The sequence below is a fragment of the Brassica napus genome, chromosome A9, assembly GCF_020379485.1.
Source record: "Brassica napus cultivar Da-Ae chromosome A9, Da-Ae, whole genome shotgun sequence".
NCBI lineage: Eukaryota > Viridiplantae > Streptophyta > Magnoliopsida > Brassicales > Brassicaceae > Brassica > Brassica napus.
Window position 1 is genome coordinate 7,250,997 of NC_063442.1, and position 14,329 is coordinate 7,265,325.

At 29.5% G+C, this 14,329-nt stretch overlaps 2 protein-coding genes across 2 annotated transcripts; one reads left to right on the top strand and one right to left on the bottom strand.

Annotated features, from left to right (window-relative positions):
• Positions 1-365: 365 nt before the first annotated feature.
• LOC106450125 (pathogenesis-related protein 1) lies at positions 366-1,793 on the bottom strand. The gene has a single exon (XM_013891783.3). The coding sequence runs from the start codon at positions 1,000-1,002 to the stop codon at positions 481-483; it is 522 nt and encodes a 173-aa protein (XP_013747237.1). The 5' UTR covers positions 1,003-1,793; the 3' UTR covers positions 366-480.
• A 916-nt stretch (positions 1,794-2,709) lies between these two features.
• On the top strand, positions 2,710-3,414 carry LOC106409619 (putative glycerol-3-phosphate transporter 5). The gene has a single exon (XM_013850220.2). It carries the CDS (start codon positions 2,710-2,712, stop codon positions 3,412-3,414), a length of 705 nt encoding a protein of 234 aa, XP_013705674.2.
• The last annotated feature ends 10,915 nt before the right edge of the window (positions 3,415-14,329 follow it).

A 14,329-nucleotide genomic window follows, 5' to 3' on the forward strand; every position in this document is an offset into this window, starting at 1 on the left:
TTTTTTTAACGCCCAACCTTTTTTGCTATCCATTTTAATGTCTCAAATATTTATTTTTCATATTTTAATACATAAACCATTTACTAATGTATATTTCATATTTAGGTTTAGAGTTTAGTAGGGTTAGTATTTAAAAAGTGGAATGTTTTGAAATTTCTTTTGTAATATTTTTGTGACAAATACTTTTTTTGGTGATATTGATGCGATTCATTCTTTATCGTTCCTGCTATTGCTAATATCCTTTGTTCATCTTTGGTTTCAAAATCACATATTGTTAAAATGCAAAAGCAAATTACAAATTTAATATATGTATTAGATTTGAATTAGTTATATATAATATTAGCACAAGAAAATGAAAATGGTGATTTATTATGTAAGTGTAGTATATATGTTGAAGATGATTTTTTTAATACAAATCGAATACGCACTCTCCAATTACCATACTGTTTAGTCATCGTTAAAAGAAAACACAAAAGTTAATTAATACGGACGTGTGTTCGCATCACCCATTGGCCTAGGAGCATAGTTACATACGACCCAAACATACTCATTGTTATGACACCTGACCGTACCACAACCAAGTCTTTGCGATTGATTAGCCACAATCTGGGTGTAATGCCCACATACACCACTACATCTGTTGGTGTCATAATTGTAATTAGGCTTCTCCGTCAACCAAAACTTAGTCGCAATCGGACCGCTCATTGTGTCCAAAGGTTGGACCCAACCTGCGGCTAAATTCTCGCCGTACATTCCGTCAGTTGAATGCTTCATGGCGCAGTCTTTGGATCGTACGTTAGCGTAGTTCTGTGCGTAGGCAGCTAGTTTATCATCCCATACCAACGGAGCCACCCCGACATCGGCTCGAATCTGGTTGTGAATCGCTAGCGTTTCTTCCGGTTTGAGATCATACATTGGGTCAACTTTTCCCAAACCATATATTTGAGTTAAGACGATGGAGAATAATGTTAGTACGACGAAGCTATAACCAGAAAACGACATTCTTCTTCTTTTTATTGTTGTTTGGAGCTTCTTAGATCTCTCTCTTCTAAACTCTTTCTCTTCTTTTTGTAAGCCTAGAAAAACAAGAGTTCCGTGACTATTTTTGGGATTTCAATATTCATTAAACCAGAAAAAAACGAAGTTGTTTATCTTCGTAATCAGTTACTATATAAACTAGTTTCGTGTCCGCGCTACGCGCGGATTACATCTTTACGATTAAAATTTTATTTTAATTACTTTGTAACATGATATGTTTAAATTTGTTTTAGAAATATATATTTTAGTATTTTTATTTTGTGATTAATTTAACTATATATATTACAGAAATAAATTAATTTGGAATAGTTTTTTGCATAAATTTTAGTAAACTTTTATGTAGGCCATCTTTTTAATTTTTGAATTCTTCTTATGAAAATGGTAATGAATAATGTATTCAAAATATTTTCTTCAATATTTATGTAGCACTTTAAATAAAAGCAAATATATAATATGATGATAAAACAAAAAATTAAAAGGATACTTGAGATAAAAAAATATGAATGAAAAAAACACAGAGAATGGTAAGTAACAAACAAAGAGACATAATCACAAAGAATTATTTATCACACACCTATGATAAAATCAATTATGTGAGGCTGTGAGATATATCGTTTGGCTAGACTACATATAATAAAAATATAGATTTGATCTGTACGCAATAATCTCAATTGTTTTGGTATCGAAAAAAGGTCAAAAGATTTTCGAAGAGGCTTAGATGGATTCAACCTCATCTTTTGTTGTTTCTTCCCAATGCCTCAAATAATATTTTAACTGTTTTATTCTTTCATGGATCAAACAAAACCAAACCAAGAGATAGATATGTTTTTTTTTAATTCAGTACTTTTGTATGCTTTAATGATGTCACTGATGATGAACATAAAATGATATTTCACATATAGATATGAAATATATGGGAATCTAGATATTATTATCTTTTATATGAGTTAGCCTTAACCGAAATCGACATTGCATTATTTATCAAAAGGTTTTGTTGGTGTAGATAGGTTAAATAATCTTGCAAATTCGAAGTACATGTACGAAAAAAGTAAATATAATGTAGTCTTTTATTTTTTATATAAAAATAGCTTTTTATTTTTGTTACAAATTCAAAATTATACACCTCTTAAATAACGATTATGGTATTCACCAAAATGTGTGTAAATATATCTTTAGAAAAATTCTGACTGCTTTTATAGGCGAAGCAGTGTAACAAATAAAATTATTTTAATTTTATATTTTTATCAAAAAAAAGAGAAAATTTATTGTTGCAAAATCTTTTTGCTAATAAGCGATGTTTGTCGGTGCTCCGTAACAAAGTTATCAATATTATTATTCTTAACTTGCAATAAAATAAGATTTTCAACGTAGTACATCACTTCTTTTCTACTTTTTTAATATTTTTGGCATACAATAGCTTTGGAGTTTGGTGGACCATATCACAAATTATTTTATCGTGTTTTTTCTAGCCAAAATGATTTCAACTTTACGCAACCCTTTGACCAAAATGATTTATTTATAATAAGTTGAAAAAATCTCTCTGAGTCCTTCGCCTTGAAGAAATCTGGTAGCAACCCATTACCTACCGTGAGAAAATAAATCAAAAACAATCTCAAAGATCAACTCTTTTTTTTTATTCCGAATCAAGAAATGCTCCACCATTGATTCAAGATGCAATCCAAGATCGGCGGCGGCGGCTTACCTCCAGCGTTTTCTCTCTTCCCAAGCTTAAACAAAACCTTCACATTCCACCAAATCCTCGTCCTCATCATCACCTTCCTAGCCTACGCTTCGTTCCACGCCTCTCGCAAACCTCCGAGCATCGTCAAGAGCGTCGTCGGACCTTCCGTCAACGAACAATCAAACTCTCCGATCGACAACAGATGGGCTCCGTTCAAAGGAACCGAAGGAACGCAGAGACTCGGCGAGCTCGATCTAGCGTTCCTATCTTCCTACGCTCTCAGTATGTATTTCGCAGGGCATTTAGGAGATATGATCGATCTGAGGCTGTTTCTCGTGTTTGGGATGATGGGAAGTGGGATCGTCACCGTTGTCTTCGGGTTAGGGTATTGGATGAACGTGCATCTTCTCGGGTTTTACATGACTATTCAGATCGTTTGTGGGTTGTTTCAATCTATCGGGTGGCCTTGTGTTGTCTCTGTGGTTGCGAACTGGTGTGGGAAGGAGAAGCGTGGGTTGATTATGGGTGTTTGGAACTCTCATACATCTGTTGGGAAGATTGTTGGCTCCATTGTTGCTTCTTCCGTGCTTGATTCCGGATGGGGTTGGTCTTTTGCTTTGCCTGGTGGGTTGGTGATTGTGTCTGGATTGGTTGTGAGGATTATATCTGACTTGAACCTAGCCACTATTATATAGCGAGGATGGGGAGGGTAAGAAAAGGTAAAGAGGTGTCGATCTGATGGCGTTAGTAAATTGAAGAAGCAGTAAATAATTTGTAACCGGTGAAGATTTATTCATCGAAAGGAAGAGGAAGCAAAAGAAGACAATAAAAAAGAGATTCTATCAGTGACATGGCAGTTTAATTGGCTCTGAATATTTATGCTGATGTGGCTTGTCTAAAATTGCTTCAATTTAGTTGCTTTTATATAGTGGGATAACAAAAACCTAAATAGTTAGTTTTAGAAACTTCATAAAATAACAAAAATTTAGGATTAGATTCTAATTTAGAGTAACGCTAACAAATCATGTTTATCATTAAGTAATCGATAGAAGTTATAGTCTTGAAAATTTGATAATTATAACAGAGAAGTCAAGAATTCTTAAGGGCAAATCTCCAAAATAGCACCTTTCTAAGTTTATATTACAAAAATAGCACTCAAAAACTAAAATGACCAAAATAACATTTTATCTTTTAAAAAAATTAAATTTTTTTATTTTTCAAAATTTGAAATCTTATCCCCAAAACCTCACTTCTCAACTCTAAACCCTAAACCCTAAATTATAAACCCTAAACCCTAAATTCTAAACCCTAAACCCCACCCCTTGAATGCTATTTTTGTGACTTTTGGCCTTGAGTGCTAGTTTGGGAACAAAAATTTGATTTAGTGCTATTTTGGTCTTTTTCTCAATTCTTAATGCATTCCTTAATTATAACTTTTATCGATTACTTAATGATAAACATATTTTGTTACTCTAATATTAGAATCTAGACCTACATTTTTTGTTATTTTATAAAGTTTCTAAAAGTAACTATTCAGTTTTTTTTTTGTTATTTATTAACTGAATATAGGAAAATAAGCAACGTTACTGAAAATCTTTTTCATTCAAAAACTAGTAGGAACAAAAAAACAAGGTTGTCGAGAATCAAAGTTGCAAGATAAGAGAGAGTCTCTGAAAAAGACCAACACTACTAGGCATCATAAAAATAGAATAAAAAACACATGCAACAGATTGTGTCCAGAAACAGATCATCAAGTTCAGGATGTTACTGAGACCAAAAACTCAACCTTATTAGCTTCTCTGGGCGTCCATACCACTACCTCCGACCACTCAGGTTCGGAAATACGAAAATCTTATCACTACAAGAAATATGGGTTTTGATAGCAGTAGAGGATAGCGTTTTTTGCCTTTCTGCTATGGTTGACATACCCTTTAGTTTTAGATAGCGTTTATATATTTTGAAACGCTATGAAAAGATGATATATTTAAAAACGCTATGATAGCATATTTTTAATAGCACAAAATTAAAAACGCTATGTTTGTCTTTTTAAATCCCTAAAACGAATTTTTAAACCCCAAAATCTAAACACAAACTTTAAACTCTAATATTCTAACATTAAATCTTAAATTTAACTTAAAATATTAAATATAAAATTAAAGTTATTTCTTTTTAAAAATTAATTGCAAATATCAATACCCTAAACCTTTAACCATATACTCAACCTCTATTCTAAACTCATAACTTTAAATTTAAACTCTAAATAAAAAAATAATTAAACTTAAATCTAATTCTTAAAATAAATTCAAATTTGGTTTCAAACTTTAGCTTTAAAATCTTAAATCAATACTCCAAAATTTTAACCCTCAACCCCTATATATATATATATATATATATCATACTCCAAATTAATCATATACCCTAAACTCTAACTAAAATATTAAAACTCTAATATTTTATATTATTTAACTTTAAATTGCATATTGCTTATAAAAGTAAAATCTAATCATCTTATTAATCATAGTTATTTTGCTGAGTTTGTTAATCTTAATTTTATTTGACTTAAATTGCTTGTAGAAAGTGAAATATAAGCATTTTGTAATCTTATATCATTAGTTTTATAAAATCAATATATAAATTTAAAATTTATATTTTTAAAAGTTTAGTCACAAATCTTAATCCCACAATTATAATAATAACTAGATTATCAACCACAAAATAAAAACAACAATTAAATATACCAAACATTAAAGAAATAGTGTACAACAAAGAAAAAAAACAAAGAGGAAAAACCTTGACCAATAGGAGGAGCCAATTCAAAATGGTGAAGATAACTATAATATTAATCACCACCGTTGATAGACCTTAAATCTAACGGATATTATTATTCTTTTTTCTCATTATCTCTTTATTTTTTTTTTGTTTTTCACGGCTCACGACCTTTGCGATTCCTCATAGATCTTAAACTAAATTATCAATCTTTCCACAATCTCATCTCTTCATCTCTCCTAACCTCTGGTCCTCTGCAATCTTCTTCTTTATGGTGAAGCTCGTCACCTCCTCCTTTTGAAACCATCACTGGTCACCACCAATGCCGTCCGACACCACCACCACCACCACCACCACCACTCGTCACCACCATCGCCATCCGACAACATAGACCTCTCTCTCTTTCTCTCTCTCTGATTTTGTTTTGATTTTTTGGTATAGGAAGGTGGGTCGTGAGCAGAGTTGGTGGTTGTCGTGAGCTTGAAGACAGGAGAGGTACGGCGTCGTTGCTAGCGGCTTCTGCTCACCAGAGAGTGAAGACAAAGGAGATACCGCGTGATGCGCCGGATGATGATGACGAGACGTGATGCGGCGGTTTAGATTTATATTTAGGTTTTTCTGTTTTGGTTTAGTGTTTTTCTTACTTCTGTGTAGTTTGTTTTTGCTTTGGTTTAGTTTAGATTTTTTTTTGCTTCGGTTTAGTGTAATACAACATTTTTGTAATTTATTAATAAAATTATTATTATTATTTCTATTTCGTATAAAAGCATACTAAAAAATAATTGCATTTAGTTAATTGCAATTATAATATTAAAAATAAAAATTAATATATGTATTTATAATTATGTAAATAATAGCATAAATGAAATGCTATAAAAGAATATTTTATTGCATAGAGAAAAACGCTATTATATCTCGTAATATGATAGCAATGCAATAAACCGCTATCTAAAGTGTGTGACCTATTATAACGGGCGATGATATAGCGCTTGTTAAAACGCTATGGTATCTTTAGATAGCGTTTTTCGGCCGCTAAGAAAAGCCATTTTTCTTGTAGTGTATTAAAGGTGATTGTTTGTTGATCTCACCCTTGGGAGCTTCACTGGATCGGATCATAATACGAGCCCAGGTAGTAATTCTGATACGGATTTCTTATCAGAGGATGAGGATAATCCGTATGAAGGAGATGATAAGTTTATAGAAGCTATCTCAAGGAGAATGAAGAAGTCTCGAGTTAGATGCCCGTTAATCCTCTAATTTTTAACCTTTTTATTTGGATCTTTTTTGTTGTAATATAAGAGGTTCTAACGATTCTGTAAAGCCGAGAAGTTTTAGGAAGTGGATGCGGAAACACAAACCCGTTTTTGGGAGTCTAGTTGAGAATCATGTACAGTCGGATAAGTATAATAATCTAACTAGAGTTTGAACCCGCACGTCCGTGCGGATATTTTTTTATTTTTATAAATGTATAATTTTGATATTAAATTTACATTTTAGTTTTAAATATTATGTAAATTTTCTTGTTTAGATTTCTTAAATATATATTGATCTAATTTATTTATTTTACTTTGTTATTAAATATTATTTTTGTATACAATACATTTTTTAAATTAATTTAATTTACAATACATTTAGTTATATATTTTATAGTATAACTAACCATTTTAGAAATGATGATATAATATGTTAGCCCACATTTGAGTAAAATATGTTTAATTAAAATCATATAATATAGCAACTATATATTTATATAGCACTATCGCTATGAAAATATTAAAAGTTAATTATATTATAAAAATCATGTAGTTGTATAACTATAATTTACCATCCATAATTTCATATTAATAATCAAATTCAAAGCAATGTTGTTGTATATTTCTGATGCCTTACAACTAAAACAGCAACTCTATTAGGCTTTGAAATTTTTTAAATGAATAAATAAGAAACAATTAAGTACAATGAAATCTCTGTAGGTTTAAATGAAAATAAATGGTGAATGTTTTACAAATGTATAGTAATTAGGATGAAGTTAATGTTGTTAACCATAAAAATAGGAGAGACACATTTGTAATATTAAAAGTAAATTAAGGGAACTTAAAGATATCTTATTTTAAAGGTATTGATATATATTCCTAGTGAAATATGAATAGGTCCAAACTTAAATGACAACATTTATAAGTAGATAAAAAATAGGACTCTAAATTAATAGAATAGATAAATTCTACCATCCCAGGATGGTCTTTTGAAGAGAATTATGAGTTTTCGGAGTTGGGGAAAATTTGGGTCGTTTGGCATCAGTCTGTCCAAGTTCAAATCATCTCAAAATCCCTGCAGATGGTCACTTGTCCGTCAAGCTACCGAACATCACTACAGGATTGGAGTTTCTTTTGTCTATGCTTCTAACTGCAGAATGAAAGGAGACAATTATGGTCTGATCTGGAAGCTTGCTACGTGTCTTCTCAGCTTGTTGGGGTTCCATGGATAGTTTTGGGAGACTTTAACGAAATTATTTCTCCTGCGGAACACTTAACTAGAGGCATGAGAGATTTTTGGAGTTGCGTTGACTCTTGCTATCGGTTTGACTTACAGTACCTTGGGAACTCTTTCACCTGGTCAAATTATCATGTTGCTAAAAGTCTGGATAGTATCCTTACAAATGATGCTTGGAATCAGCGATTCCCAGCAGTTATTGGTGTTTTTGGTGAGCAAGGTTTCTCGTATCATAGCCATGCCTGTGTTTTCTTGGACCAACATAAGCTAATGCAGAAGCAGCCGTTTAAATTATTTGTTTATCTTAACCAGCATGTGGACTTCAAGGAATTTATTCATGCAACTTGGTCCTAAGTTCCTAACTCTCGTTCTCGGGCACAAAACAGCTAACTACTCTCAGCTAGAGCAAAGAGTTGAAAAGGCCTATAACTTGCTCACCATTGCAAAGAGATCAAACCTTGCAAACCCCTCTGTCCTAGCTTCGGAACAGGAGGCTCAGGCGAATAAAAGTTGGTACAAGTTGGCAGGAGCTGAGGGCTCTTTTCTCAAGCAAAGGTCTCAGATTCAATGGACTATACTTGGTGATGCAAATACTGCCTTCTACCATCGTGCAATCAAAACCATATATCTTTGCTTGAGGACCTATCTGGCTCTATTCTGGAGAACCTCGATGAGATTGAAAATCATGTGATAGAGTACTTTGCTGACATCCTTGGAGGTCCTGTCACTTCTATTTAACCTTCGTCGGATATCATTGCTTCTGTTATGCCTCTTAGGTGCACAGATGCAAATTGTGAAATGTTATCAGTCCCTTTCACAGACCTCGACATTCAGCAAGCTTTCCTTTTGCTTCCGAGCTCGAAGGCCCCGGGACCTGATGGTTACCCATCAGAAATTTTTAAGGCAAATTGGGCCGTTGTTGGCAGAGATATGATAGAAGCAGTACGGTAATTCATGGTAATCGGAAAGATTCTCCAGCAATGGAACTCCACCATTATCACCTTGGTGCCTAAGAAGCAAAACGCAACAAAAATGATAGAGCTGAGGGTAAATTGGCTAATTTCTACATCAACAAAGTCCAACGATTCCGATCAGTATATAAACACATAAAATGTGCAAGTACATACATGAAAACTTAGTTAATTCAAATTTCATACGAATTAACAAAATTCGGCTTTTCATACATTGACCAATTATTCGTTAGTCAAAAGTAATGAAATATGAGTTGTCTGTTATATATACTGCTTACGTGGTTTTTTATGGTTTTAAATAATTAATACTTTACTATCCTATGCACCCAGTTATTTTCAAAAAAGTCCCTTATATATTAAAAGACAAGCATTATAATAAATGCATTCACACTATAATAGACACGTGACAGCTTCACAACGATTTGATAATAAATATGCTAACGCGTTCACACTATATTCATAAATGTGTTCACACTATGTACTTTACGTTTTTTTTAATATAAAACTCACATACATAGTTCCAATAAAACTCTTGATTTTTCGGTTCGAATAAATAATATAGATAACGAATCAAAAGACAAACTATGTATATATTATTTTTATTGTTTACGGATAAATTTGAGTAAAATATTCATAAATTTTGATTCAATTCGTTATCCGTTTTGATTTGAACCAAAAAATCTGGATATCGTAACTCTACGAAACAAATCAAATACTAAAATACAATATCCAAAAATACCAATATTTTTAGGAACATATATCTAATTCGATATGTTATATGCCTATATATACATATATGTAAATAATTATACATATACGTTATATATATTATACTTTATATTAGTTTTAAAGAATTATACATATACTTTATATTATACATTAAATTTATTATATTAGGTACTAGAATTTAAAAAGTTAAATAATGTTTTATTTTTGTAATAAAATTTTATTATTAAATTTTTCAATTATTTTTAAAATTTTATTTTATTTACGGATCAAATCGGATATTCTTTAAAATTCTAAAACATTTCGGATATCCGAGTCACCGAATATCTAGGTGACTAAAGATCGAATCGACACGAACGCTTCCAAATACCCAAACCAAATACCCAAATATTCTATTTGTGCCCACCTCTATTTACGGATACAATTTTATTTTCTTTATATGAAAAAAATGACTAATGTCAAAGCCTTTTTTTTATTTTAAATTAGTTTTTATTTTATTTTTCATGTATTATTTTGAAAAAAAAAATGTCATTTAATATTAATTAACAATATCTTTATATATTTGTCAACTATTTTTATATACTTTTTACATACACATACATGTGCACCTTGATGTGAGCACCTTGTATCTAAGTATTTACCACAACTGAAGTATCTATTTTTTTTAAAGTTGAAATATTTTTTCTTAATACTTCTTTCACTACCGACCAAATTGTAGTGAAATAATTTTTCTTAATAATTTTTTTTTCTTAAACTATTATCTGTTTAGAACCTATAATATGAAACTATTGGTTCGACATGTCGACTATCTAAAATTCATAACATGAAAATAAACAAATAATATTAATTTTTGGGTTTACCAAAAAAAAAATCAAACATTTTAACTGAATAAACTAAAATGAATATTAATTTAAAATAATAATATTTTAAAAGATTAAAAACCAAAAAAAAAATCTTAAAACCGGACAAATATCCAAATTAAACAGATTTAATATCTTTTATTAAAAATAATGAAACTAATAATCACATTCTGCGCAAGGCGTGGATTATTCTCTAGTATTGTTTTATAAGGTAAATTGAAAGAAAATTACTAGAAAACATAGAAAATTATATTTATTGCACCCACTGATTTATTTTATACACTTTTTGCACTCATAAAATTTTACATCTAGATTATCCCCTATAACTCACAATCTTTCAACTTCGTTAGGTTAAAATCTAGTCAGACCTTGTTTTTATTCTTTTTGGCCAATGTTTTAATAGCAAGATATCTCCTTTTGTAATATTACGAACCCGCATAATATTTGGCAAAAAAATTGCTGGACCATTCCTTGCCACATACGTATGCATTCGTCCATCTCGAGTAACTGAGTTTGCAATCATCACCACCGGCACGTTACCTTCTTCACCTATAATCCATATTAGAAAGGTAAGTTATTAAAAACAAACAACCTAATTAGTAGGGGTGGGCACTTTACCCGATATCCGAAGTGGCACCCGAATCCGATCCGAAAAACCCAAACTGAAATCCGAACCGAAGTAGCAAAATACCCAAACGGGTATTGAATAAGGATAGATTGGATACCCGAACCCGAACGGATAATATCCGAACCCGAATGGATATCCGAAGATAACCGAACATATGTATAATTAACCTTATATTTTTAGTTTACATCTCTCATTTTATATAAAATATTTATATTGATACTACACATACTTTAAGTTCATATGATATACATACAATTACGAAAAAAATGATTTGCTACTCACTTAAAATGCATGTCAAGTTTTTTATTTAAAAAATTAACAAAAAAGTTACTTCCGAAATTTAAAAAAATAACTAAATTAATGCCTTTTTAGTTTTAGAATGTTATGTCCAAATCTATTAACTATTCAATCTATTAAAAAGAAAAAATTAGTTAACTAAAAGTTATATTTTTAAATATAAGAAACTTGAGAAATGAAAATTTTAATTTTTTTTTTCAAAATCTAAATATCCGAACCAGATCCGAAATAACCGAATCCGAACTAAAAATACCCGAACCCGACCCGAAGTATAGAAATACCCGAACGGGTTCTATACCTCTATACTGAAATACCCAAAAATCCGAAATACCCGACCCGAACCCGAACCGGTACCCAAGGCTAAACTAAATCGATAATTATTATCCCCTAGCTATATATGGGCTTAACGAAATCGACAATAGTTTTGGGCTTGTCTACATAAGCGATTGATTAAAATAAATGAAAAAGAAAAATTCAAAAAAACCAGCCAATAGAATTATAACGTTTTTCCTGAGAAGCTCTATATGAGTGCCACCTCAGCAAAAATCACTAAAGTGACTTCTCTTTTAATGTATAGGAGGATAAATGAATTTTATAATTATCCATTTCTAAATTTAAACTCATCGCCTAACAGTTTTTTTCCACTGGAAGCAACAATCTAACAGTTTTTTTCCACTGGAAACAACAAATAAATGTTGGTATAATCCTTTTATACTATGTTGCATAGAATCAAAAACAGATAAGTAGAAACAAAACGTTTTGAAACATGGAAATGTGGTACTACAAAATTTAGAAATAAAATCGTTTCCAAAACATCTGTAAATATATATATATATATATATATATATATATATGATCGATTAACATGTTAGTACAATTGTTTTATTATTTTTAATTTATCTAAAATACAAGTGAACAAATAACCATTCAATGTTAAATATACGATAATAAAATACGTATAAAAATCACAACAAAAAAAATCACCACAAAAATCTAGTACTGTCTTAACTAAATATAACATTCATAACGACAAGTCAAAATATTAATAGCATCATCTTCAACATCATTTTCAGTAGCTACATACGTAATCGCTTCCAGCTTATATAGGCTCATCAAGAGAAATATTTTTAAACTCAAATCTTCCAAGATTAACCTTATGTAATGAATCAAAACGATCATCTCCAACATGAATGCTATCAACATCTCATATATGATTGGAACCATATTTGTATGCAATATTTTGTTGATATAGAAGACAAAGACTAGTGTGTGTACAAATGCTAAATATTCCGCTCTTTGCAAAATATATTCTTATATTTATTAATTATTTATAAAATCTGTTTTTTTTTTAAGTTTTCTTCGCGTTTCCAAAACAGAATTGCGAGTTTTTAATTCATCGAGCTTCTAAGATGAGATTTTTAAGAAACGGGTTTCCGATGTATTTCCACGAGTTTCCAAAAGATTCTGATTCCGAAACATGAAACGGACATTCGGTAGAGTTTCCATGCAACCTAGCTTTTGTATTTATTTTTGTTTCTGTCGAACCTGCACGACCATGCGGGTTATGTTTTGCTCCAATCATATAAGCTGTTTTCTAGGCTTTAAAATGCGAAAATATCTTGTAACAAAATATAATTTACAAATAAAGATGTTGTAAATTTTTTGTTTTAGTGTATTTGAATATTTATATAGATAATTATATTATTTTGTATTTATTAAATATGAAATTGTATAAGATATTATTTAATTTAATTTTTAGTTATTGTAATTATTTTAGTTATGAATTTCAGTAAAATATATGTAATTTATTTGATTAATTATATGATATATTTTGATAGATTTTAATTATAAAATTTATTTGATGTCAATTTATTGCACTTGATTTATATGCTGTATTTAATTTAATGTCAAAGTTAATTTAAATTTCAATGATTGTAATTTTATTTATGAAAATATAAATAAATAATCTATTAATTTAATTGATTTCATATTTATTGAAATTATTTTTAGTATCTAAACCTACAAAAATAATTTATACTAATTTCGACTGTTCATAATTATTTAAATTGTTAGTAAATTAACTTAAAATATTTTTTGGAAAAAAAGATTAATTATTGTGTTGTTTGGAAATATAGATAGTATTATAATATTGTCCATAATTAATTTATTATAGAAGTTGTATTTAATTTAAAATCTTATAAAAAAAGTTTAGATCCAAAGGAATGTTTCTATTTTAATAAAAGTGATGGATAATTAACAACATCCATTGGGCTAATCTCTACTTATATCTACATCTGTTTTTTTGGGTTAATTATTTTCAATCATAATACTTTCATAAAAAATGTATATGAAAATAAAGATATAGAATATTATATATCTAACTGAATAAAATTTACATACATTTTAATCATTAAAATCTTAATTTTATGTTATAATAGAGATATATAGAGCATAAGAATATTTATATGAAGTGTAATTAACGTGATATATATGAACACAAAATGTATTCATATTTCTATATGTTAGAAACATTAGTTATTATTGTATGCACTAATAAAACATTATATTTTTATCTAATTAACATAATAATTCAATAATGTTCATTACATAATAAAATATATAATACATTTAACAATAAATATAATAACAAAAATAATTATGAAAATGTTCAAAATAGATATTATCTGAAGATAAATGCTTAATATTAATTATAAACAACAAATTGAAACTGATTATAATATGAACCAAATTACTAGCAAGATAAATTATACAAATTAAAAAATATAATAATGTTAATTAAGCCACATAAAAAAAATATTATACAACTAAAATATATATTAACACTAAACAAAAATCAATTAATTTATAAAAT

Bases quoted from the DNA above. Each gene is read 5' to 3' on its own strand.
- LOC106450125 (XM_013891783.3), bottom strand. From the start codon at position 1,002: ATGTCGTTTTCTGGTTATAGCTTCGTCGTACTAACATTATTCTCCATC.
- LOC106409619 (XM_013850220.2), top strand. From the start codon at position 2,710: ATGCAATCCAAGATCGGCGGCGGCGGCTTACCTCCAGCGTTTTCTCTC.